This window comes from Hyla sarda, chromosome 1, assembly GCF_029499605.1.
Source record: "Hyla sarda isolate aHylSar1 chromosome 1, aHylSar1.hap1, whole genome shotgun sequence".
In the NCBI taxonomy this organism is placed as follows: Eukaryota; Metazoa; Chordata; class Amphibia; order Anura; family Hylidae; genus Hyla; species Hyla sarda.
Window position 1 is genome coordinate 219,600,876 of NC_079189.1, and position 26,206 is coordinate 219,627,081.

The window sequence follows — 26,206 nt, forward strand, 5'->3', positions numbered from 1 at the left end:
AGAAGTTTAACATGATTAAGAGACTGGGTTAAAAGTGTGTCCGGATAATTTTTGTCTTTGAAAAGAGAAGTCATATCTTCTGCTTCTTCCAAAAAAGTATTGTTCGATGTACAGTTACGTTTTAAACGGCGAAACTGTCCTTTAGGGATATTTGTAAGCCAACTAGACAGGTGGTAACTTGTATAGTCGATATAACTGTTTTTCGTAGTGGGTTTCTTATAAGTATTGCAATTTAATCTAGTTTTATCCGGACTCACTTTGATCTCTAAGTCAAGAAAGGTGATAGATTGTGTGCTAATGTGTGAGGTAAAGTTGAGAAAGTGACTATTAGTGTTTAAATTATTAATAAATAATTCTAAATCTGTGATGGACCCATCCCAAATTAAAATAATATCATCGATATAACGTCTCCAGAGCACCAGATTTGCGCCAAGGTGGGGGGTGATGGTATCCTCTTCCCAAGATGCCATAAACAAATTAGCATAACTTGGCGCAAATCTGGTGCCCATCGCGGTACCGATTAACTGTAAAAAATAATCACCATTAAAGTAGAAATAATTGTGAGTAAGAATGAAATTAATAGCTGTGAGGATAAATTCAATCTGTGGGGGTTTGTGATTGTGTTTGAGTAAAAATTTCTGAGTTGCTGCCAGACCTAAATTGTGACGTATATTTGTATAGAGAGATGATACATCCAGAGTGGCTAAAATATGATTATCAGACCAGTTAAATGATTCAATAATTTTGACAATTTGGGTGGTATCTTTAATATAAGATTTGGTACTTTGTACTATATCTTGTAAAAATTTGTCTACATATTGGGACAGGTTTGAAGTCATAGACCCAATCCCAGCTTTAGAGGAAGATATCCTCAATGATAACGAATATAAATTCATCTTGAGCACTCATGAGAGACTTCCTGTTTTTTACTGTCTACCCAAGACACATAAGAGCTTAATTAGCCCTCCGGGTAGACCTATCATATCTGGGATTGGGTCTATGACTTCAAACCTGTCCCAATATATAGACAAATTTTTACAAGATATAGTACAAAGTACCAAATCTTATATTAAAGATACCACCCAAATTGTCAAAATTATTGAATCATTTAACTGGTCTGATAATCATATTTTAGCCACTCTGGATGTATCATCTCTCTATACAAATATACGTCACAATTTAGGTCTGGCAGCAACTCAGAAATTTTTACTCAAACACAATCACAAACCCCCACAGATTGAATTTATCCTCACAGCTATTAATTTCATTCTTACTCACAATTATTTCTACTTTAATGGTGATTATTTTTTACAGTTAATCGGTAGCGCGATGGGCACCAGATTTGCGCCAAGTTATGCTAATTTGTTTATGGCATCTTGGGAAGAGGATACCATCACCCCCCACCTTGGCGCAAATCTGGTGCTCTGGAGACGTTATATCGATGATATTATTTTAATTTGGGATGGGTCCATCACAGATTTAGAATTATTTATTAATAATTTAAACACTAATAGTCACTTTCTCAACTTTACCTCACACATTAGCACACAATCTATCACCTTTCTTGACTTAGAGATCAAAGTGAGTCCAGATAAAACTAGATTAAATTGCAATACTTATAAGAAACCTACTACGAAAAACAGTTATATCGACTATACAAGTTGCCACCTGTCTAGTTGGCTTACAAATATCCCTAAAGGACAGTTTCGCCGTTTAAAACGTAACTGTACATCGAACAATACTTTTTTGGAAGAAGCAGAAGATATGACTTCTCTTTTCAAAGACAAAAATTATCCGGACACACGTTTAACCCAGTCTCTTAATCATGTTAAACTTCTAGATAGAACCACATTTTTTACACCAAAAGATAATGACACTATATCCACTGAACATTCAATTAAATTAATTTTACCTTATAATTATGAATATAAAAAAATTGAACAAATCATCAATAAGCACTGGTATATGGTTAAACAAGATAAGGATATAGGAGGATTGCTGCCAGACCGAGCCCCCATTGTATATAAAAAGGCCCCCAATTTGGGGATAACGATTGCACCAAGTATAAAACCACCCATAAAAATTCATAATATGTCTGAGACGTGGCTAAACACAAAAGGCTTTTTTAGATGTGGAATATGCCCCAACTGTATGAAAGTGAAGGGCCCTAAAAAAACGACAGAAATTTCATCATGTACTACTGACTTTAAATGGATCATTAAAGAACACATTTCGTGCCACACAAGTGGAGTACTATATTTGATACAGTGTGGATGTATGAAACAATACATTGGGAGAACAAAAAGACCATTAAAGACTAGAATTGCTGAACACCTAACAAACATAAAAAATGGAAACCTAAAACACCCTTTATCAGCCCACTTTGCAAAATTTCATAATAAAGAAATTACTACCTTCTTCTACACAGGCTTACAAACTATTAAGAAAGATTGGAGAGGAGGCAGCTTCATTGTTAAAATGTCTAAGGCTGAAAGTCAGAAGATTTATGAATTTAATTCTCTAGAGCCGAATGGCCTGAACTCGAATTTTGAACTTTTTGGATTTCTGTAGAGTGTGTCCCGCTCTCCCCATGGAGGCACCCTTTTCTATTTGGGGGCCCCCATGGAGGGGTCGGACCCACTCTCTTTGTTCTGCGTGACTGGCCATCCTTCAACCTTCCTGTACAATAATTATTTTCATGTAAATCTATAGCATTTTATTTTACTTATGCACCTATTTTATATTTATTTTACATCCTTTTATTTATTACGCCATTTTTTGTATTTTTCTATTTTATTTCTAATCTTACTTTCATTTATTTCTACTTCTATATCTTATTATTTTTTTATTTTTTATTTTTTATTTTTTTTTTTTATATTATTATCATCCTTATTTTTACATTTATTCTTCTATATATATTTTTATTTATTTATTTATTTTTTATTTTTATATTTATTATTATTATTATTTTTATTTATTTTTATTTTGTCAATATCTCTATCTCAGTATTATACACTCTATCTGTACATCTTACTGTATGCTATATGTACCATTCCAATGTTTACAATATATATAATACTATATTTAAATAAGAACGCATACATACTGATTCTAAATATGAACACTGCTTTATCAAGATGAAACAACCCCATGTTTCCCGTTCCATTCCGCTATTTGCGGAAGATCTAAACAGAAACACACCTGTAACAATTAGACAGGCAACATGTATAAAAGGACTTTGAGCTTCACTGTTAAAGATATCTCTACTGAGGAAAGGGTCATATATAAAGTACCCTGAAACGCGTCTAGAGAAAGAAATATTTACCGCATGACCACCGCAATCCACAAACCGCCATCACTTACCTCCGACACAACTCCATCATCTGCTGATTTTACACCTGGCTGTAATTCATCCGCCATTCCACCAGACGCCGAGAGATCTTCCACGAGGCTTTCCTTTCCTTGTTTCCGGAGCAAGATCCATCTATCTCCGAGTACATCTCCACCTCCGGAGCCACTCCGTGACCGGTGACTTCTCTTCGGCCTGCGGCAACCGGGCCCGTCACCGCAAGCGCATGCCAGCGCTGGACACAGCCTCCACTACATCTGCCATCGAGCCTGCAATTACTCCGTGACCGGTGACCTTTTTGGCCTGTGGCATCCGGGCCCGTCACCGTATGCGCACGCTAGCGCTGGACACAGCCCTCACATATCCATCTCTCGGACGTCCAGCCAAAACTACCCTTAGGAGTTGGTAACTATATCACTTTGTGAACTGTTCTAAATCACATGAGAACGGAGTGTACCGCACAAAAGTACACTATGTCGGTTTGCAATATATTGGGATAGCGGTAGAACGTAATTCACATGCTATATTTAAAAAATTTTTAATATATGCTTTGTATTCAAATATCATACCTCCCCACAAGGGCCCTGTGGTAGGAGGCATTTATGTATTAGATTTGCATTATTTATTTTATGTCTTATTTGTAATATTTTTTATATTAAATTTGTACATCATTTAAAGTGAAGCACAGTCCGATTTATTTATTTTTACTGTAATTCCATCATCATGTACCATTTTATGGTATTAGTCTAGAGGCATTTGGTACCCCCCCCCCCTTTTTTTTCCTTATATATTATTTTGTACTAGTATTTTTTTGGTGTAAATACTTTCCATTTAGCCTCGATTAATTTATATTGTGAGCTGCACATACCCCAATTTTTTTAGATTTGTAAATTACTTCTATTAACAAATCTTAATCCTTCCAGTACTTATTAGCTGCTGAATACTATAGAGGAAATTATTTTCTTTTTGGAACACAGAGCTCTCTGCTGAATCATGAGCACAGTGCTCTCTGCTGACATTTCTGTCCATTTTAAGAACTGTCCAGAGTAGGAGAAAATCCCCATAGCAAACATATGCTGCTCTGGAGAGTTCCTAAAATGGACAGAGATGTCAGCAGAGAGCACTGGGCTCACAATGTCAGCAGAGAGCTCTGTGTTCTAAAAAGAAAATAATTTCCTCTGTAGTATTAAGCAGCTAATAAGTACTGGAAGGATTAAGATTTGTTTTAATAGAAGTCATTTACAACTCTGTTTAACTTTCTGGCACCAGTTGATTTAAAAAAAATAAATAAAAAAAAAAAAGTTTTCCACCAGACTACCCCTTTAATACCAACATTCTGTCTGGTGTGAATCCTTTGTGCAATATGCAGCAGTGGTCACTCACATTTTAATGCCTCACCTCGAGCCATCCTTGACAGTACCTGCTCTATCTCTGATTGCTATATCTAGCATCCAATCAGAAGACAGATAGGGCTATCAGTCATAGCTTAAACAAGGCCAGAAACTCTCTAAATACAGAGAGAACTGGGCACCTAACAAGTGCCTGCCTCCTGGGCACTTGTACCAACAGCCAGGACCTTTAGCAATGTTTTTTTCAATAATGCAAACTGCATGATCAAGACCACAGGTATGTTTGGACTTCCCTCTCAGACCTATGGAGGTCTGTCAGCAGTTCTGATAGCGACAGGTCTGCTTTAAAATCTAAAAAACGGCAAAAGGGTACAAATTTTTCTTAGTGACCAAAACACAAGAATCTAAAAAAAAAAAAAAATTAATTTCTGGTTAAAAAGATTCTACACATGGAAGATCAATCAATGACTTAACTAATATTAATGATATATAAGTTTCTATGTAATCAAAGTACTAAAAGGAAGATATTTTTTTTCATGGTGATCGAAACATAAGAACATGGCTTGTAGAACGCAGATTGTAGAATACAAAAAAAATAGCATTTACAAACCTGTACAGATGATAAAAAGGAATATTTCTTTGAATATCTGTGGAATTAAGAAGGAATATATATTCAACAATTAAAATTTACACAACTAGCAAAAATGGAGAAACTTCTGCATATAAAGGGGTACTCCGGCGAAAAACATCTTATTACCTATCTCAAGGATAGGTGACAAGATGTCTGATCGCAGGGGTACTGCCACAATCTCCGGCACCCTGGTCATCCATGCACGGAGCGAACTCCACTCCGTGCCGGATGACTGGCGTGATGGCTACGTACTAGCTGTCACGCCCCCTCCCATAGACATGAATGGAGGGGGGGGGGTGTGGCATGACGTCACGAACACGGAAGCTACAAGCTTCCGTGTTCCGGACACCGCCGCTGCCGGGCCAGAGATCGCGGGGGTCCCCAGAGGCGGGACCCCCACGATCGATCAATTTATCCCGTATCCTTTGGATAGGGAATAATATGTTTATCGCCAGAGTACACCTTTAAGTATAAAACACAGAATAAGTCCCTCGTGCCTTGTCATTTTACTATACTGTAGCACAGAAAGCAAGATGTTTATGCAAATCTTACCTATTATCCTGCTATTAACATACTGCACATATAAGCTTCTGTTCAATCTATGGTTTCTTTATTAAATTACCATGTAATATAAATCATAGCCTATAAATTACATCTGTAAGGATAAACTCACAAATCAATTTTCTGGAGGTTACCCGTTCATGTGAATAGAACTGGTAGAAATTCAAGCGATTACTTCAGAAACAACTTCATGCAGATGAATGGAATACATTTTTAGTCACAAAAATTTCTGCACCAAATTGGCCACATGTTTATACCTTAATGTAAACAGGAAAGGACTACTGTATAAACCCATTTTTGACATTTGACATACATGTGCTTCAAAATATCTGGCAAGGGGTATAGACTAGGCTCAGTTTAAACTAAATAAACAGCTGATATCTGCCAGCAGAATCTGGAGTAACTCCAGGTGCCACAGTCAATAGTGAAAACAGGATAGGAATAGCTGATTATAGTGGTCCGGCCACTGTAGCCTCCTGCAATCTGGATAATGGGGACCCCGCTCCATTTATTCTTATGGAGAAAGAGTGAACCGATGGCACAAGTGCGTCACACCGCTCTATTCTAATGGGAGACTAGGGTCCCCGTTGTATAGATTGCAGTACAATAATCATAACATTATATTTATAGTGATTTAAGATGTACTCCAATAAGAACTCTCAAATTATACCATAAGAAAAAACTTTGTGTGTTTTTTCTTATACCATAAGAAAAAACACACAAAGTATAGCTGACAGCACAGCCAACAAAAATGTAAGCTATGCAGTGATGTAAAAAAAAGTAAGTAAAGGTATAGCTATCACGCCCCCCTCCCGTAGGCTTGCATTGAGGGGCGGAGCGTGACGTCACACGCCGCCCGCCCTGTAGTCATCCGTAATCAGACCCGGAGCGAACTCCGGGGACTGATTACAAACGGGGTGCCGCGTGCATGATCCCGGGGGTCCCGAGCGGCGGGACTCCCGCGATCAGGCATCTTATCCCCTATCCTTTGGATAGGGGATAAGATGTTTAAGCACCGAAGAACCCCTTTAAAGGGGTACTCCGGTGGAACACTTTTTTAAATGAACCAGAAAATTAAACAGATTTGTAAATTACTTCTATTAAAAAAATCTTAATCCTTCCAGTACTACTTTTTAGCAGCTGTTTGCTACAGAGGAAAATCTTAATTTTTTTTATTTTATTTCTTTTTTGTGTTGTCCACAGTGTTCTCTGCTGACACCTGATGCCCGTATCAGGAACTGTCCAGAGCAGGAGAAAATCCTCATAGCAAACCTATGCTACTCTGGACAGTTCCTGACACGGACAGAGGTGTCAGCAGAGAGCACTGTGGACAAGACAAAAAAGTAAAGAATTTCCTCCGTAGCATACAGCTGCTAAAAAGTACTGAAAGGATTAAGATTTTTTCATTGAAGTAATTTACAAATCTGTTTAACGTTCTGGCAACATTTAAAAAAATAAAATAAAAAAAATAAAGTTTTCCACCGCCGTACCCCTTTAAGAACATAAAACATATTACACCGATGTGTGTTCTGCCTTTATTGTTGTCAGTTGCATAACTGCTGCCTACAGTGTATCTTTTGTTCACAGTGTTTGTGCCATGGTAAATTTTACTTCATCTGACCCTTATTACTTACAGGTAAAAAACAAAATACACAAGATTCTGAGATGATGTTTCACATAGGTTTCGCTTAAACACCACCACAGAACTATCACTGAACTGCTTGACAGACAGGTCCTTATGTGCTCAACATACCAATAGTGTAAACCACTTGTACATCACTCATCTGAGAATCAGTGATGCTGTCCTTTGCTTCTCCCTTTACAACTCCGAGGAGAAATCCTTCCTGTGAACAGAAAATATAAAAACATTATACAGTATTAATGAACCACATACTGCAAATTCTGGGTCCAGTGCCCAGTTGCCCATAGCAACCAACCTGATTGCTTTTTATTTGCTAGAGGCCTTTTACGAAAATCAACGTAGCAATTTGATTGGCTGCTATGAGCAACATTTTCTCTGCACAAGTTTTGATAAATCTCCCCCTTGGTGCCCTCAGGGTAACTTTGAAAGCAAAGCAGAAACAAAGGAACACAGTGCTCGGGAGAACATTTCTGTTCCTTGGGTCTCTGCAGCCAGAACCCCACTGATCATGGTCTTTATGAAATGTCAGAAGTTGTTTGAAGGTTTAGGTTAGGGCTGGGCGGTATTACAAGATGTGTGTATCACGGTATTTTTTTTTAACTTTTGGCGGTTCCACAGTATACAACAGTATTTCCTAGCGCCCCCCCCCCCCCCCATATTAATTATCAGGCCACATCCCCATCGGGGTAAATACTCACATATCACCCGCATGCACTGCCTTCCTCGTCCTGTTTGTTGCGACCGCCGGCATTGGCACTCTATACCTTGCGGTATCCCTATGCCCGGGCTGCAGAAGGTAAACAAAATAAACTTTAACGCACCTACATTGGCCTTATGCTGGGGACGGGAACGTCGGAGAGCTGTCAGCCTATCACCAGCCGCAGCGATGTTCCGCCTCGGCCGGTGATAGGCTGAGCCCACTGTTATGTAAGAAGCCGGCTTCTTACATGACAGTGGGCTCAGCCTATCACCGGCCGAGGCGGAACATCGCTGCGGCTGGTGATAGGCTGACGGCTGTCCGACGTTCCCGTCCCCAGGAAACAAGTGAGGCCGGTACCGGACCAATGGGAGGTGAGTTAAAGTTTATTTTGTTTATTTTTTGCAGCCCGGGCATAGGGATACCGCACAGTATAGAGCAGTGGTCTCCAACCTGCGGACCTCCAGATGTTGCAAAACTAAAACTCCCAGCATGCCCGGACAGCTGGGAGTTGTAGTTTTGCAACATCTGGAGGTCCGCAGGTTGGAGACCACTGGTATAGAGTGTCAGCGCCGGCAGCCACAACAAACAGGATGAGGAGGGCAGCGCATGCGGGTGACATGTGAGTAGTAACCTGATGGGGACAGCGCTGGGCTTATAATTGGGGGGGGGGGGGGGGGGGGGGGAGAGGGGCAGAACAGCGCTCGCAGGTCACATGATTAGTTCCCTGATGTGGGGACAGCGCAGCGCTGGGCTGATTCATTCATTCCCGAGGGGGAGGGGCCAAACCGGTATTGCAGTATGGGTTAAAATTCATATCGTGCTGCACAAAAATTTCGGTATTCGGTGTGAACTGGTATACCGCCCAGCCTTAGTTTAGGTATATTTTTAAATAATAAAACGATACTGCTTATACCACATTTTACATATACATCAGATGTCAACTGTATGCTAGGTTTTTAGAAAACACCTACACCTAGGACATTCCATATAAGGGCAGGACCAGCTCTCACTGTACAAAAGCAGGTCTTTTAGAATGCATGTATGATGATAGGTATCATAGACATCCATCTGTATATTAGCTCCCAATGCCACACTCGCTGCCCTGTTCCTCAGCTCCGTAATCTTTCTACAAGGTGCTGACTGGTTATGGTAGGTGCTTATTACACAGTGGAAGTCTAATCCTTTGCCTCTGGAGCAGTTTTCAGCCCCGTGCAATAAAGGGAAGTAGCTGTGCCCGCTTTATCCCCTGCAGATGTCAGCTGTGTATTACAGCCAAAGCTCCAATACAACTCCTCAGATGCTGGGATCAATAACCACTGCAACTGTCCACTTCTGATCCCTATAACACTTATATTTCACGTATTTACTGCGCCTTGATCTGTCGTTTTAATCTGTACCATTTATGTTCTGATGGGACTTTTAAATAGCTTTTTATTAAAAAAAAATTAAAAATTCTGGTATACAATGACCAAAAATCCAATTCTTGACTGGTCATTTTTTTTATGCCATTCACCATGAAGTTTAATTAAAGGGGTATTCCTGCCAAAAAAACATCTCATCCCCTACGCAAAGGATAGGGGGTAAGATGTCTGATCGCCGTGCAGCATCCGCATTCTATGTGAGGCTGCTGCTCCAGTCTCGGAAACCTCTGTGTTTTCGGGACTGGAGAGGTGATGCCTTGCCACGTCCCCTCCATTCATGTCTACGGGAGGCGGCGTGACATAAGATATTGTTATCCGAAATACCCCTTTAATGTTATGTTTTACTAGTTCAACATTTCTGCACGCGGCAATACCACATGTTTACATTTTACATTATTTTATTTGAAAAATGGGAAAAGGGGGAGATTTAAACTTTTAAACTATTCTTTGTTTTTTACACTTTTTTTTTTAGTCCCCATAGGGGACTATAACCTGCAATTCTTAGATTGCATACACTAAACAATGCTATGCCATAGCACAGAATTGATCATTAGTGTAATCTGCGTTCTGTCACAGAAGGCTGGGGCAGTAGAGTCAACATCAGACAGCACAGAGGCAGGTAGGGACCCTCCGGCCATCATTTAAGCTGATCAGGACCCCACCATTACCTTGCTGTGGTCCCGAATAGCTTACCATACTAACCGCCAGCACCTATGGCCACTGGCTGACTAATCCAGCCGGGGGCTGCATGGCACAGAGCCAGATGACGCCACAATCCCACACCCATGCCGATACCCATCCGTCCTGTGGAGGTAAGGGGATACAAAAAAATCTTCTGACATGTCCTGGAGACAAGTCAGAAGTTTTGATTAGTAAAGGTCCGAGTATTAAAGGGGTTGTCCAGGAATCGAAAAACAGACCTATTTTCTTTCAAAGACCGCTCCCAGTCTGTCTCCACTTTGTGTGGTGTAATACAACTTGGCTCCATTCACTTCAATGGAACTGAGCTGCAGAATCACACCCAACTTTGAGACGGACAGGAAGCAGTCTTTGAAAGAAATTATCTGTTTTTCGATTCCGCCATAACCCCTTTAACCCCTTAAGGACGCAGGACGTAAATGTACGTCCTGGTGCGGTGGTACTTAACGCACCAGGACGTACATTTACGTCCTGTGCATAACCGCAGGCATCGGAGCGATGCCCGTGTCATGCGCGGCTGATCCCGGCTGCTGAGGATCCCAGCATCTGCGGTAGTGCGCGATTTGAATGAATGATCGGATCACCCGCAGCGCTGCTGCGGGGATCCGATCATTCAGAACGCCGCACGGAGGTCCCCTCTCCTGCCTCTGTCCGGCTCCCGGCGTCTCCTGCTCTGGTCTGAGATCGAGCAGAAGATGACCGAAAACACTGATCTATACATAGAACAGATCAGTATTAGCAATCATGGTATTGCTATGAATAGCCCCCTATGGGGACTATTCAAGTGTAAAAAAAAAAATTTAAAAAAATGTAAAAGTAAAAAAAAAAATTGTGAAAAATCCCCTCCCCCAATAAAAAAGTTAAACGTCCGTTTTTTCCTATTTTACCCCCAAAAAGCGTAAAAAATAAATTTTATAGACATATTTGGTATCGCCGCGTGCGTAAATGTCCGAACTATTAAAATAAAATGTTAATGATCCGGTACGGTGAACGGCGTGAACGGGAAAAAAAAAAAGTCCAAAATTGCTACTTTTTTAATACATTTTATTTAAAAAAAAATTTATTAAAAGTTTTTTATATGCAAATGTGGTATAAAAAAAAAGTACAGATCATGGCGCAAAAAATGAGCCCCCATACCGCCGCTTATACGGAAAAATAAAAAAAGTTAGAGGTCATCAAAATAAAAGGGATTATAAACGTACTAATTTGGTTAAAAAGTTTGTGATTTTTTTTAAGCACAACAATAATATAAAAGTATATAATAATGGGTATCATTTTAATGGTATTGACCCTCAGAATAAAGAACACATGTCATTTTTACCATAAATTGTACGGCGTGAAAACAAAACCTTCCAAAATTAGCAAAATAGCGTTTTTCGTTTTAATTTCCCCACAAAAAGTGTTTTTTGGTTGCGCCATACATTTTATGATATAATTAGTTATGTCATTACAAAGGACAACTGGTCGCGCAAAAAACAAGCCCTCATACTAGTCTGTGGATGAAAATATAAAAGAGTTATGATTTTTAGAAGGCGAGGAGGAAAAAATGAAAACGTAAAAATTAAATTGTCTGAGTCCTTAAGGCCAAAATGGGCTGAGTCCTTAAGGGGTTAAAGGGGTTGTCCAGGAATCGAAAAACAGACCTATTTTCTTTCAAAGACCGCTCCCAGTCTGTCTCCACTTTGAGTGTGATAATACAACTTGGCTCAATTCACTTCAATGGAACTGAGCTGCCGAATCACACCCAACTTGGAGACAGACAGGGAGCAGTCTTTGAAAGAAATTATCTGTTTTTCGATTCCTCCATAGCCCCTTTAAAGCACCACCCTTTTAAAACAAGCAAAATCTGACCAAAACAATCCTATAGATCAGTGGTCTTCAACCTGCAGACCTCCAGATGTCTCAAAACTACAACTCCCAGCATGCCCGGACAGCCATCGGCTGTCCGGGCATGCTGGGAGCTGTAGTTTTGGAACATCTGGAGGTCCGCAGGTTGAAGACCACTGATCTATAGATTTACATTGTAAGTTTGCTTAGTGCTCTCTTCTCCCAGCTAGTTCTAGCTATCAGTGATTATCTAAACGCTAAGACCCCGACCAATCAAAACTTTTGACATTTCTCTACAAGGGACAGTGCCCATTCAGTAGCCAATACCAGGAGCAGAACAGACACAGATAAAACTATAATGGAAAGATTTGCAATTTTCTGTGTTTTGGCTAAAAATACTGATCATAATACTGTGTGTGAAGGGGTATGTGTACAAAGTGTATTTTTCCACAGCAGCAAAATATGCAGGGGGAAATGTGACAAAATGGGTAGTTACTGATATTTGTCACACCTGACCACAGTTTTTATGGTTGTTATACATGTTATACATTTCTGCCACACTATTTTTTTCTGAATAAGAGGCATAGTGTGAACTGCGGTGTTTATTTCCATCATGACCCCGGGCATGCGTAGCAGGTAATGTTGGGCATAGCTTGGTGTGCAATACCAACCCATTCTATGGAAGGGGGTGAACACTCGTGTCTTCTTCTGACAAGTCTCTAGGGTACTCTATAATGGTGACCCCCTCCCTGTATGAGCCTATGGCCGGCCAGTCCTCCATACTCACCGAGTCTGAGCTGGAGTTGACATGCTGGAAGGCGAGGGCGCCAAACACAAAGCCGGACATGAGCGCCCTGGTGCTCTCCCCCGCCATGACCGCTGCTCGCTCTCTGCTACCTGTAGCGCGCCGCCAGCATCCCTGTCTCTACGGGCCATGACATCTCTCTGAGGGACACATTCACACCACAAAAAAGAATAACGCGTTACAGTAAAGACAGGAAGTATCTCCGGTGACTCCTCATACACACAGCAGCAGAGAGAGCGGAGTGCAGGCAGATAGGCGCCTATAGAGCGACACCAGAAGAAGTGTGTACTGTGAGGAACAGCGACCTCTGCTGGACCAAGTGTGTATTGTGCGGAACAGTGACCTCTGCTGGACCAAGTGTGTACTGTGAGGAACAGCGACCTCTGCTGGACCAAGTGTGTACTGTGAGGAACAGTGACCTCTGCTGGACCAAGTGTGTACTATGAGGAACAGCGACCTCTGCTGGACCAAGTGTGTACTGCGAGGGCGCCAATGAGTAAGATTTCCTCAACATAGGGGTTTCTCCCGCCACGAACTCCCCACTTAGCCATGACAGCCGAAGATTGGTATAGGATGATGGGAGTTGTAGTTTTGCAACAGGTGGAGGGCCCAAAGTTGAGGAACACTTTACACGCTCAATTTTTGTGATTTGGGATGCTTCATGATGCAATTTTTGTGGCTTTCCCCTTACAATCTTTTTTTCTCTCGAGATAACGCCACAAAAAAACAAACAAACGGCAGCATTATGCGATTTTGGAAAACTGACCCTTAGCCTAAGAAGCCACCCTAGGGGTATGGTATTTCATTTTTCTCTATTGACTCCCAGCTAATATCTGGACACTGCTTTCTTGGTCCCTCAAAAATGCCATATAGCGCATATGTTTTTTTGTTGTTTTTTTGGGCCATTTTTCTTTTTACAAAAAAAGCCTGTCTGTTTCCAGTTTAAATGCATTTTTATTGAGTTTTATGTCTGTTCCATTTTTTCTCATTGCAATTCACGTGATTCTTTAATCCTGTGATTGATTTCTATTGAAGAATGTGAAAAAAATGCTTTTGTGCCATATAGTTACATATTTCACCCATTGGTCAAAAAAGTTAAGAAAAAAGAACTAGATGGCACAGTTTGCATTTATTTTTGTAGTTCCTTATTGTATAGGGAAAACACAAGCTGGACATTCCTTTATGGAGTGAAAGAAAAGTATACTGAAGTGTACAAGCAGGACATTGGCTCCTGTCAGACCCATAGGGGTCTAAGCTGTGGTGAAGCGTGAGTTGGTAGCACCCGAGGTAAGGATAGAGCAGCTAAGTATCCATACTAACTGTCTCTTTATCCATCCAGCCTACCATAACTTTGACTTGTACGAACAGGATATGGCTGTGCGCCTTTTCCTGTAAAAAAAAAAAAAAAAACTGCTATAATGCCCCCTCACATAGGCTTGCATTTAGGGGGCAGAGCGTGACATCACAATGCTCCGGCCCCCGTGATCGCCAGTAATCACGACTGATTCTAATGGGGTGCTGCGTGCAAGATCACGGGGGTCCCAAGCAGTGGGACCCCCGCGATCAGGCATCTTATCCCCTATCCTTTGGATAGGGGATAAGATGTCTTAGCGCCAGAGTACCCCTTTAATGTGTATAGAAACGGCCTTTATGCGGGTTACGAGTAGCTTGGGGGCCGTAAATAGAATCCCAGGCTGGACACTAGACATATGGCTTAAAGTATATATAATATAAGGCACAGGGCATATGATGGGATAAAATATATATAGCAAGGTACATGGCAAATGATGGCCCTTCTGATCCACGGAAGGTTTCTGTCCTCCCTGAGCTCGCCTTGCTATATATATATATATATATATATATTATGCAAGAGGTGAAGATTCCCGGGGCTCCGGTTCACGTAGTAAAAGTGGTGTGTTATAGCGCTCATTCCTGTGGGTTAGCTTCGCTGAGATCGTGACGGTATTGAAGTAGCCAGACACGGTCAGGATTAAGAATAATAGCTGGATTTTATTCAGGAAGATCACAGATAATGTGTTTTGAGGGGTGGGACCCCCTCTTCGTCAGATCTAATGATCATTGGATCTAACGAAGAGGGGGTCCCACCCCTCGAAACGCGTTATCTGTGATCTTCCTGAATAAAATCCAGCTATTATTCTTAATCCTGACCGTGTCTGGCTACTTCAATACCGTCACGATCTCAGCGAAGCTAACCCACAGGAATGAGCGCTATAACACACCACTTTTACTACGGGAACCGGAGCCCCCGGGATCTTCACCTCTTGCATCTTTCAGACGTCCAGGAATCCCAGACGGACGGACGAATGCTGTGCCTGTTTGCCACCTGATTGGCTGAGTGCCGGTCACGTGGCTAACGGACCTAACAACGCGTCAGTGGCAACCAGCCAGTCACAGCGTTTATACACAGGAGGCTGCGCTCCACACACGGAGCTTCTATTCACACACAGCGGTGGGTCACTGCGGTTCTGCAGCAGTTGCAAAAACACCTGCCTATGAATGCTGCATAATTTCTGTACTATATCATAATAAATAGGTGCTTCTATATATGCCCACAATATATATCATGTCACATTACTATTTTGTACAATGTACCGTGATTTTACCTATTTACTGTAACTCGTCCCCTTTGTCTTTGGCTCCCATTTGGGGCCATATAAACCGGTCTATACTGTTACCATTTTACCCTCATCTGAGGAAGGGAGGGATCCTCCCAAAACGCGTAATCTTGTCCGTTTTTTTTATTTTCGTTCAATAAAATGTCCTACTGAGGACTTTTTTTTAATACCCCTGGCTTTACCTCATCCTTCGCACAAGAGTCAGCAGCGTCAACTTCAAGGGTTTTTTCTTGCCTTGCTTCTACTACCTACTCCAGGACGGCATTGTCTCCTCCTGCAAACCTTTGCCTCAGCAGCGGTTCGCACCAACAGTACCCCAACTTGATTGTGGGTTACATGCGCACTACTACTATCACCAGGTGAGCAACCATCTCTAAGCTCCGCGGGGTTGCCCCCCACTCACCACTATTTTACCCCCGGGTAATACACGAGGCGCCGTCCGTCGGTCTTGTTCCTTTTTTTCTCCACAGTTATATCAGGTGATTGACAACAACCCCCATCATTACCACAATAGACAATATAAGTCATAACATACAGTTATATCAGGATACTGACCATCATTACCACCACAGACCTTGTAAGAGATTACATACAGTTACATCTGGTGACGTCTTCTCTGATCGGAGTCATTCACTTTCCTTTTTCCTTCTCCAGCTCAGACCGCCATGCAAACGCATTAACTTCCCCATAGTGGACAACCAGTCTTATCTGCCGGCCCCATCAGGCCCTACCCTGCACCCTACTACAAAAATGGACTTGCCCGCACATGAAAATGGACAAGCCCGCTAAAGAGGTGTAGGGCAGCAGGCCGCCTCATTAGAGAGAGGAGAGGGGATGCATTAAGCATGGCATGAAAGGAAAGAGGAGAGATGCGGGGGAAGGGAAGCTGAAAGCTCAGAGTGCATGCAAAACGATCGGGAGAGGGAGAAAAACAAAAGTCAACCATTGCAAAAGAAAAGTGATTAACGCTGAAGGAGAAGATGGACATTATTTGAGAAAGTGAAGGTGCAAGCATTATAAATCATTACTTTTTCTAAATAATAGACTAAATTGTTGATTATCACTTTTTACCGAGTTTTACCAGTAATTACACTCTGGAATTAGTACAGTATTCATTCATAACATTTTTGAGACTTTTTTTCCCCAATAGTGGACACCTCCCAATAGTGTCCGCTAGTGGGAGATTGCATTGTATTATTGTCTGTAACATGTAGCACTAAAATAATCTGCACTTATGTCATTTACATTACTGTGGTACTGTTTGTGTACCCTGCACTTTTGGATGCTTAACCCCTTAAGGACCAAGCCCATTTTAACCTTAAGGACCAGGCCAATTTAATTTTTGCATTTTCGTTTTTTCCTCCTCGCCTTCTAAAATCCATAACTCTTTTAGATTTCCATGTACAGACTCATATAAAGGCATCAAACTGATCAGCGTCCCCCGCACTATCATCCAGTACTGCTGGTTAGTGCGGGGGGAGCAAGCTGAAAGTTTTCCTTTAACCAAAAATCCAAGCTTTTAAGGTATATATTTCCTGGGGCTTTGATGCATGCTTTATTAAAGTATTGGGTAGTGGGGACTGTCCTCTAACTAGAGGGTTGATACACTCCAGCCACTACAGTCCTCATCATCTTCTCCCTACAGCCCTCTTCTGGTGTCACAAACTTGACAACCTTGACAGCGAAGTATCAATATTAACTGTCTATTTATTTATCCTGCCTACCACAAAAAGGTGAGCACAAATACAAAAATATTTCTTAAAAGACATAAGGTCATATATATATAAGGTTGTGCAAAGCTTTAAGGGGACCTGTTATCAATTTAGAGCCATCAAAACGTCTGACTGACAAATTTAGGCAAGGGGAGTGAAATAATTTCTAATGTCTTGGTCATGCAGCATGTATGGCAGAGTAAAAAGCAGTTTTAGGCCCAAACCACCATTTTAGGAAGTGCTCTATATCTTGTCAGATATGATTGACAGGTCTAGTATTCATCAGTTGACAACTAGAGATGTCAATAATAGCTTAGAAGAGGATCTGGAAAAGCTTTCAATACAGGAAGCTGTATGCAAATCACAGAATCCTCCTCCAGGGCATTGCCTGAGGCAGTGGTTAGATAATAAAAGAGTATTTTAGTCGGTCAATCAAGCTGCATGACCAACACATTAGCCCAGTGGCGTTGCTAGGGTTGGTGTCACCCGGTGCGGTAGAAAATTGTGTCACCCCATACCTACCCCCCCCCCTCCACATAATAAAGTTTTTAGCCTGTTGTGACGGATGCCACTGGTGTAGCGCATTGTGAAAAATTCCAGTATAATAATTAAATATACCAATTGCCACAGAATGGAAAAGCGCTAAAAAGGTTTTCACCATTTAAAACTACAACTCCCAGAATTACTTAAATGGCTACTCCACTGGAAATTATTTTCTTTTGAATCAACTGGTGCCAGGAAGTTAAAATCTGAATCCTTCAAGTAAGTAATTTACAAACCTGTTTAACTTTCTGGCACCAGTTGATTCAAAAGAAAATGTTTTGCAGTGGAGTACCCCTTTAAGCAGTGGTGAGGTTATGCTGGGAGTTAAGTTTCACTCATCTTAACTGCAGAACTTACAAGTGACTATAGCTCTGATAGGACATAATGAGGAGAATACACAATGATATCAGTGACTACAGGTGACGTCTTCTATATAGTGAGGAGAATACACAATGATATCAGTGATGACAGGTGACGTCTACTCTATAGTGAGGAGAATACACAATGATATCAGATTCTACAGGTGACATCTCTATAGTGAGGAGAGTACACAATGATATCAGTGATTACAGGTGACGTCTTCTCTATAGTGAGGACAATACACAATAATATCAGTGACTACAGGTGACATCTTCTCTATAGTGAGGAGAATACACAATGATATCAGTGACTACAGGTGAAGTCTTCTCTATAGTGAGGAGAATACACGATGATATCAGTGATTACAGGTGACGTCTTGTCTATAGTGAGGAGAATACACAATGATATCAGTGATTACAGGTGACCTCTCTATAATGAGGACAATACACAATAATATCAGTGACTACAGGTGACATCTCTATAGTGAGGAGAATACACAATGATATCAGTGACTACAGGTGAAGTATTCTCTATAGTGAGGAGAATACACGATGATATCAGTAATTACAGGTGACGTCTTCTCTATAGTGAGAAGAATACAGAATGAGATCAGTGACTACAAGTGACGTCTTCTCTATAGTGAGGAGAATACACAATGATATCAGTGACTACAGGTGACGTCTTTTCTATAGTGAGGAGAATACACAATGATATCAGTGATTACAGGTGACATCTTCTCTATAGTGAGGAGAAAACACAATGATATCATTGACTACAGGTGACGTCTTCTCTATAGTGAGGAGAATACACAATGGTATCAGTGACTACAGGTGACATCTTCTCTATAGTGAGGAGAATACACAATGATATCAGTGATTACAGGTGACGTCTTCTCTATAGTGAGGAGAATACACAATGATATCAGTGACTACAGGTGACGTCTTCTCTATAGTGAGGAGAATACACAATGATATCAGTGACTACAGGTGACGTCTTCTCTATAGTGAGGAGAATACACAATGATATCAGTGACTACAGGTGACGTCTTCTCTATAGTCTTTCCTTATCTAATTCAGATAGAACATACCACCGGGTCCAGCTTAATGTTCTCTCTGCAGAATGTGACGCCCCGACGTCTCCTCACTATGTCAGCGCATTCTGATCCTCTATATGAAAATAATTATTATTATTATAAACCTGCCAGACACTGTATCCTCTAAATATAATAAACTAGTATACACTAGGGCTGCACGATATATCGCAAAAACAATCGAATCGCAATTTTTGCTTTTTTGCCATATATCGATATGGCCCCCGGGAAAATTTGCGATTATCTGCCCGGGCAGATCCCCTGTGCGGCTGTAGTGCGGGCCGGCCAGGGCAGATAAAAACAAATTTAAATATTAAAAGTCTGTGTTTCCCAACCAGGGTGCCTCCAGCTGTTAGGAAACTACAACTCCCAGCATGCCCGAACAGCCAAAAGCTGTCCGGGCATGCTGGGAGTTGTAGTTTCACAACAGCTGGAGGCACCCTGGTAGAGAAACTCTGATCTAAGTAAAGGGCGCAGGGATAAAAAATAATTAAAACATTATGCTCACCTCTTCCCGGTCCCTGCATCTGTACACCTCCGTGCGGTCCCGGTGTCTCTATACAAGCTGTAGGACCGTTACCTTCAGCCAATCACTGGCCGCAGCGGTGTCACATGTCAAGCCAGTGATTGGCTGAAAGGTAAAAGTCCTCAAAGGTCTGCAAACACACACAAACCTAGAGTGGGTGCTGCCGGGGAGGAGGAAAGTGACGGGAATATGTGGCAAGGGGTGGAGGGGGCAGAATGTGACAAGAGGGGGGAATATGTAACAGGGGGGGGATATGTAACAAGGCGGGGGGGGGGGGATATGTAACAAGGGAGGGCAGAATGTGACAAGGGGGGGAATATGTAACAAGGGGGGGCAGGGGGAATATGTGACAAGGGGGGGAGGGGGAATATGTGACAAGGGGGGGAGGGGGAATATGTAACAAGGGGGGGCAGGGGGAATATGTGACAAGGGGGGGAGGGGGGAATATGTAACAAGGGGGGGGCAGGGGGAATATGTGACAAGGGGGGGAGGGGGAATATGTGACAAGGGGGAGGGGGAATATGTGACAAGGGGGAGGGGGAATATGTGACAAGGGGGGGAGGGGGAATATGTGACAAGGGGGGGGGAGGGGGAATATGTGACAAGGGGGGAGGAGGAATATGTGACAAGGGGGGAGGGGGAATATGTGACAAGGGGGGAGGGGAATATGTAACAAGGGGGAGCAGAGTGTGACAAGAGGGGGGAATATGACAAGAGGGGGAGGGGCAGAATGTGACAAGAGGGGCAGAGTGTGACAAGAGGGGGGGGGAGATGTGAGATGTGAAATGGGCGGTGAGCATAAAATGGGTGAATAGTTGTAAAATTGAGGAGATTGGACATGACATAAGGGGATTTCACTATTTATTTATTACATTGCATCACATATCGAAATCACAATATTTAGGCCCATAATCGCAATCGCACATTTTTCCCATATCATGCAGCCCTAGTATACACTACACTCTATGAATATAAACCTCACACACCGTACCCCCAGCAGTAGCACCCCCATCATGCACCAGCTGATGCTATTACCACAGAACAGGGGGGTAGGGGGAATGGGCGGGTGGGGGGTGCCCTGGCAACACCCCCCAGCAGTAGCACCCCATCATCCACCAACACCCCCCATTCCCCCTTATGGTAATAGAATCAGCTTCTGGATTATGGGGGTGCTACTGCTGGGGGAGGGTGCTGGTGGATGATGGGGGTGTTACTGCTGGGGGGTGCTACTGCTGGGGGGGAGTGCTGGTTGATGATAGGAGTGCTACTGCTGGGGGAGGGTGATGGTGCATGATGGTGGGGCTACTAATGGGGGGGTGCTGGTGGATGATGGGGTGCAGCCTCATCATCCACCAGCAACACCTCCCCCCCAGAAATAGCACACCCATCATCCACCATGACCAGCAACACCTCCCCCCAGAAATAGCACCCCCATCATCCACCAGCACCCCCCCCCTGCTGGATGATGGTGGTGCTACTGCTGGGAGGTGCTGGTGGATGATGGGGTGTAGCCTCATCATCCACCAGCAATAGCACCCCCATCATCCACCAGCACCCCCCCTTCTGGATGATGGTGGTGCTACTGCTGGGCGGGGTGTGCTGGTGTATGATTGGGTGCAGCCTCATCATCCACCAGCAACACCTCCCCCCCCCAGAAATAGCACCCCCATCATCCACCAGCACCCCCCCCCCCTTGCTGGATGATGGTGGTGCTACTGCTGGGGGGGGGGTGCTGGTGGATGATGGGGTGCAGCCTCATCATCCACCAGCAATAGCACCCCCATCATCCACCAGTACCCCCCCCCTTCTGGATGATGGTGATGCTACTGCTGGGGGGGGTGCTGGTGTATGATGGGGGCAGCCTCATCATCCACCAGCAACACCTCCCCCCCCCCCACAAATAGCACCCCCGTCATCCACCAGCTCCCCCCCCTGCTGGATGATGGTGGGGCTACTGCTGGGGGGTGCTGGTGGATGATGGGGTGCAGCCTCCTCATCCACCAGCAACACCTCCCCCCAGAAATAGCACCCCCATCATCCACCAGCACCCCCCAGCAGTAGCACCCCCATCATCCACCAGCACCCCCCCCCCCTGCTGGATGATGGTGGTGCTACTGCTGGGGGGTGCTGGTGGATGATGGGGTGCACCCCCATCATCCACCAGCACCCCCCCCCCCTTCTGGATGATGGTGGTGCTACTGCTGGGGGGGGTGCTGGTGTATGATGGGGTGCAGCCTCATCATCCACCAGCAACACCTCCCCCCCCCAGAAATAGCACCCCCATCTTCCCCCAGCACCCCCCCCCTGCTGGATGATGGTGGTGCTACTGCTGGGGGGTGCTGGTGGATGATGGGGTGCACCCCCATCATCCACCAGCACCCCCCCTTCTGGATGATGGTGGTGCTACTGCTGGGGGGGGTGCTGGTGTATGATGGGGTGCAGCCTCCTCATCCACCAGCAACACCTCCCCCCAGAAATAGCACCCCCATCATCCACGAGCACCCCCCCCCTTCTGGATGATGGTGGTGCTACTGCTGGGGGGGGTGCTGGTGTATGATGGCGCGCAGCCTCATCATCCACCAGCAACACCCCCCCCCCAGAAATAGCACCCCCATCATCCACCAGCACCCCCCCCCTTATTGCTGGATGATGGTGGTGCTACTGCTGGGGGGTGCTGGTTGATGATGGGGTGCAGCCTCCTCATCCACCAGCAATCCCTCCCCCCCCCCCCCAGAAATAGCACCCCCGTCATCCACCAGAACCCCTCCTACCCCCTGCTGGATGATGGTGGTGCTACTGCTGGGGGGTGCTGGTGGATGAGGGGGTGCAGCCTCATCATCCACCAGCAATAGCACCCCCATCATCCACCAGCACCCCCCCCTTCTGGATGATAGTGGTGCTACTGCTGGGGGGGGTGCTGGTGTATGATGGGGTGCAGCCTCATCATCCACCAGCAACCCCCCCCCCCCAGAAATAGCACCCCCATCATCCACCAGCACCCCCCCCCCCCACCCAGCTGGATGATGGTGGTGCTACTGCTGGGGGGTGCTGGTGGATGTTGGGGTGCAGCCTCATAATCCACTAGCAACAACCCCCCTCCCCAGAACTCCCACAGCACCCCTTTTTCTCTGTACCTGGCTGGCTCGGCTGCTCCAACTGCGTCATGTTAGCGCCGTCCATCTAGCTCTGCCCGCTGACGTCCCGTCACAAGCCGGGACGTGTGCCGGAGCTACGGGGGGGCAGTTTGGTGCAGCGCTAATTGAGGACGGGGGTGCTGTCAGCGCTGAGGACCGGGGTGGGATTGTGCTGTCAGCGCTGAGGAACGGGGGGGGGGGGCTGTCAGCGCTAACTGAGGACCGGGGGGTGGTGGGGGGTCAGGGGTGCTGTCAGCGCTAACTGAGGACTGGGGGGGGGGGTGCTGGCAGAGTGGTGTCACTCCATCAGCCTGGTGTCACCCGGTGAGGTCCGCACCCCCCGCACCCCGGTCACAACGCCACTGCATTAGCCACTCCCTTTCTCAACAGAGCTGTTAGCAGTTTAGATGCTTTAAAACTTTTGACAGACTCCCTTAAAAGGGGTTGTCCTGGCATTAATTTTTTTTTTTTTATCACCCTCTCTCCCGGGCACTCTATTTTAGTAAGCTGATATTTCCTGATAGCTTTCCTCTTGCTTGAAGGGAACTGAAGTGTTGCTGGCGCATATACAAAATAGTAGGAGAAAACATGCCAGTGCTGCACAATGTTGCGCGGAAGTGGAGCACCAGGGAGCAAGGATGGTAATACATTTCTATATCTCAGGACTATCCATTTAAAGGGAACTTCTTATCTGCTTTATGCTGCTTAACCTCAGGTAGCATGAAATTCGAACAGGCTCCTTTATGATTCACTTTAAAACGCTGTGGCATTTTCAAACATGAAAAAATAGGGAATAATGAAAAAACATGGCACGGAATCCCCCTAATTGGGAATTCTCTCCAAATAAAAGCTTCCCCTGCAGTGTCCATCCAAAATAAGGCTACTAAGTGGAATGGGTAACGGCAGTTGGTGGATCCTCTGGGCCTGTGTGGATGATGACGTGAGCCGTGCCAGGGAGCGCAGTCTAAGGTGCCGCTGGTTTTCACCAGAGCCTGCCGCAAAGAGGGATGTTCTTGCTGTGGCAAGCAACACCCAGGTCGCTACCCCTGGCACGACTCGTCCACACAGGTTGCTGGGATGTGGTGGGGCACAGAAGGAAACTGGCAAGATGTGGTCAAGGTAGTAGAAGGTAAGGGCAGGTGCATGGTCAGATAACGGGATAAGGATCTGGTACACAGAAATTAGGAACACAGAAACACAGTAGCTTTCTCTAGGGCACAAAGGCAACAAAGATCCGGCAGGGAACAAAGGGAGGAGGTGATACTTAAAGACAGGGTACAGGTGTAACCTGGCTGTAGGTGTGACACCTGATACTGTATATGTGGGAGTGGCTACTTTAACCCCTCCCTCTTTGTTGTGTACATAAATAAAGCAGACACTGACCTCTCCCAGGTATTCTTTCTATGCTGGGGAAGGAATCAGTTGCTGGATCACTGACTGTCTGTCTGTGTTTTTCCAACTATTGCGAATTCGCTATCCTGGCAGACACCACTGAGCCTGAATTATTACAAGTCTGGATTTTCTACAACACTCTAGGGCACAAAGGCAACAAAGATCCGGCAGGGAACAAAGGGAGGAGGTGATACTTAAAGATAGGGTACAGGTGTAACCACTTAAATGAGTACTGGCCCTTTAAATGTAAAAGCTCCAGCGCACGCGCATCCTAGGAGGCTGGGGCATGCGCGCCGGGGGGTCCGAGAACAGGAAGAGCAGGGAGGTGAGTGATGGGCTGGGATTTGCATGCAGGCACGTCCCGCGATGCGAATCCCAGCCAGCATGTCTGGCTGGAGGGCAGATGTTACACTAAGCTTATTTATACACTATTTAATAGTTGTTTAATAACTCATCCCAGTCTAGTCCAAGGGGTTAAACTTTTCTAGTTTCTGGCAAAGCTTGTAGTTGTTGTGGCGAAGCCCTGGCCAATTCTGTCTGTTTTTTCTCTGGCCAATTCTATGTCCTTTTTCAGTCCACACCTCATGCATTCCTCTTGATTACCTGGTATTTTGTGACCCAGGTTTTGTCTTAACATATTCTCTCCGGTTTTGCGTCTTGGCTTATATCTGCCGTCTTGGTTCCGACTCGGCTTGTTGACTATCCTGTGTGTTTGTTTGTCTCCCCCAAGTATTGTATTGTGTATTCATCATATTTGTATTCCTAACATTCCCTAACCTTTTGACTGAGTTTACTGTAGTTTGTTATTAGGACTCTGAAGTCCCAGCACATAAATAGGCAGGGACTATCTTCATGGTTGTGGATCCGTCAGTTAGAGCGGTTACACAATAGCAAGGGACAGGGGTTGTGGGCGAGTGCAGGACTTCACCTTTTCCCTGCCCATACGTGACAAGTTGTAAAAAGAATATAACAATATGACCAAATATAAGATGGATTTGAAAAAAGTGAGAAAGAGAAATCAGTATTAAAATATATCACATACAAATTAATAATTATTTTCTGCCAATACTGTAAAAAAGTATACAGTGATCCCTCATGTTATGATGGCCTCAGGTTACAAAATCTTCAACATACAATGGTTTTTCCTTAACTGTTGTAACCATACACAACATACAATGCTACAGACAGTCCAAACTTGTGTCTGTCATGGGTGTTGCTAGGATCAAGTCCCAAGGCATATGTTTTCATCCCCCTATAAATACAGTGATCCTTTGCTGATTTTGAATGTTTGTCCACTGACAAAGAAATGATAAGTTGAACCACAGCGATGCCAGCAACAGAGACAGGGATGCGCTTGCGGTCAGCAAGTCTGACTGTAACACTTGGTGATGGTTTTGTAGCGCATTCCAGCCTTGTGTAGGTCTTTAATCTTGTCCCTGACATCCTTGGACAGTGCTTTTGTCTTCGCCATGGTGGACAGTTTGGAATCTGATTTATTGCTTCTGTGGACAGGTGTGTTACCTTTATAAAGACACCTGGGAGCCAGAAATCTTGCTGATTGATAGAGGATCAAATAGTAAAAGGCAAATCAGTTCATAACTAATTCAAAAATGCATTTTTATTGATATTTGTCTCTCGCTATGTAAATAAACCTACCAATTAAAGACTGATCATTTCTATGTCAGTGGGCAAAAAAATGTAAAAAAAACAACAGGGGATTAAATATTTTTCTTTTCAAAAGGTTTTTGTCAAAATTAAAACATGGGAGGGGTACAGAAAGAAAAAGGAAAGGGAAGTAACCCGTGGCGGCACAAAATAAGGCACATATA

At 44.0% G+C, this 26,206-nt stretch overlaps 2 protein-coding genes across 4 annotated transcripts in view; one reads left to right on the forward strand and one right to left on the reverse strand.

Moving 5' to 3' along the window:
• The window catches only part of ABRAXAS1 (abraxas 1, BRCA1 A complex subunit), a 28,988-nt gene extending 15,739 nt beyond the window's left edge, over positions 1 to 13,249 (reverse strand). Inside the window, exons 1-3 of the mRNA XM_056568781.1 lie at positions 12,967 to 13,249; positions 7,644 to 7,734; positions 5,309 to 5,345 (exon numbers count right to left, since the gene is read on the reverse strand). Of these exons, the coding sequence (XP_056424756.1) occupies positions 5,309 to 5,345; positions 7,644 to 7,734; positions 12,967 to 13,053 (215 nt within the window). The 5' untranslated portion in view covers positions 13,054 to 13,249. The remainder of the gene's footprint in view (positions 1 to 5,308; positions 5,346 to 7,643; positions 7,735 to 12,966) is intronic.
• Positions 13,250 to 13,361: 112 nt separating this feature from the next.
• GPAT3 (glycerol-3-phosphate acyltransferase 3) overlaps positions 13,362 to 26,206 on the forward strand; it is a 125,483-nt gene continuing 112,638 nt past the window's right edge. The window contains exons 1-2 of one of the 3 annotated variants that reach the window (XM_056568779.1): positions 13,362 to 13,480; positions 16,275 to 16,625. The gene's annotated coding sequence lies outside the window, so the exon portion shown is untranslated. Of the gene's footprint in view, positions 14,272 to 16,274; positions 16,626 to 26,206 lie in introns of all 3 variants that reach the window. The other 2 variants (XM_056568778.1, XM_056568777.1) reach the window with 2 other exon arrangements.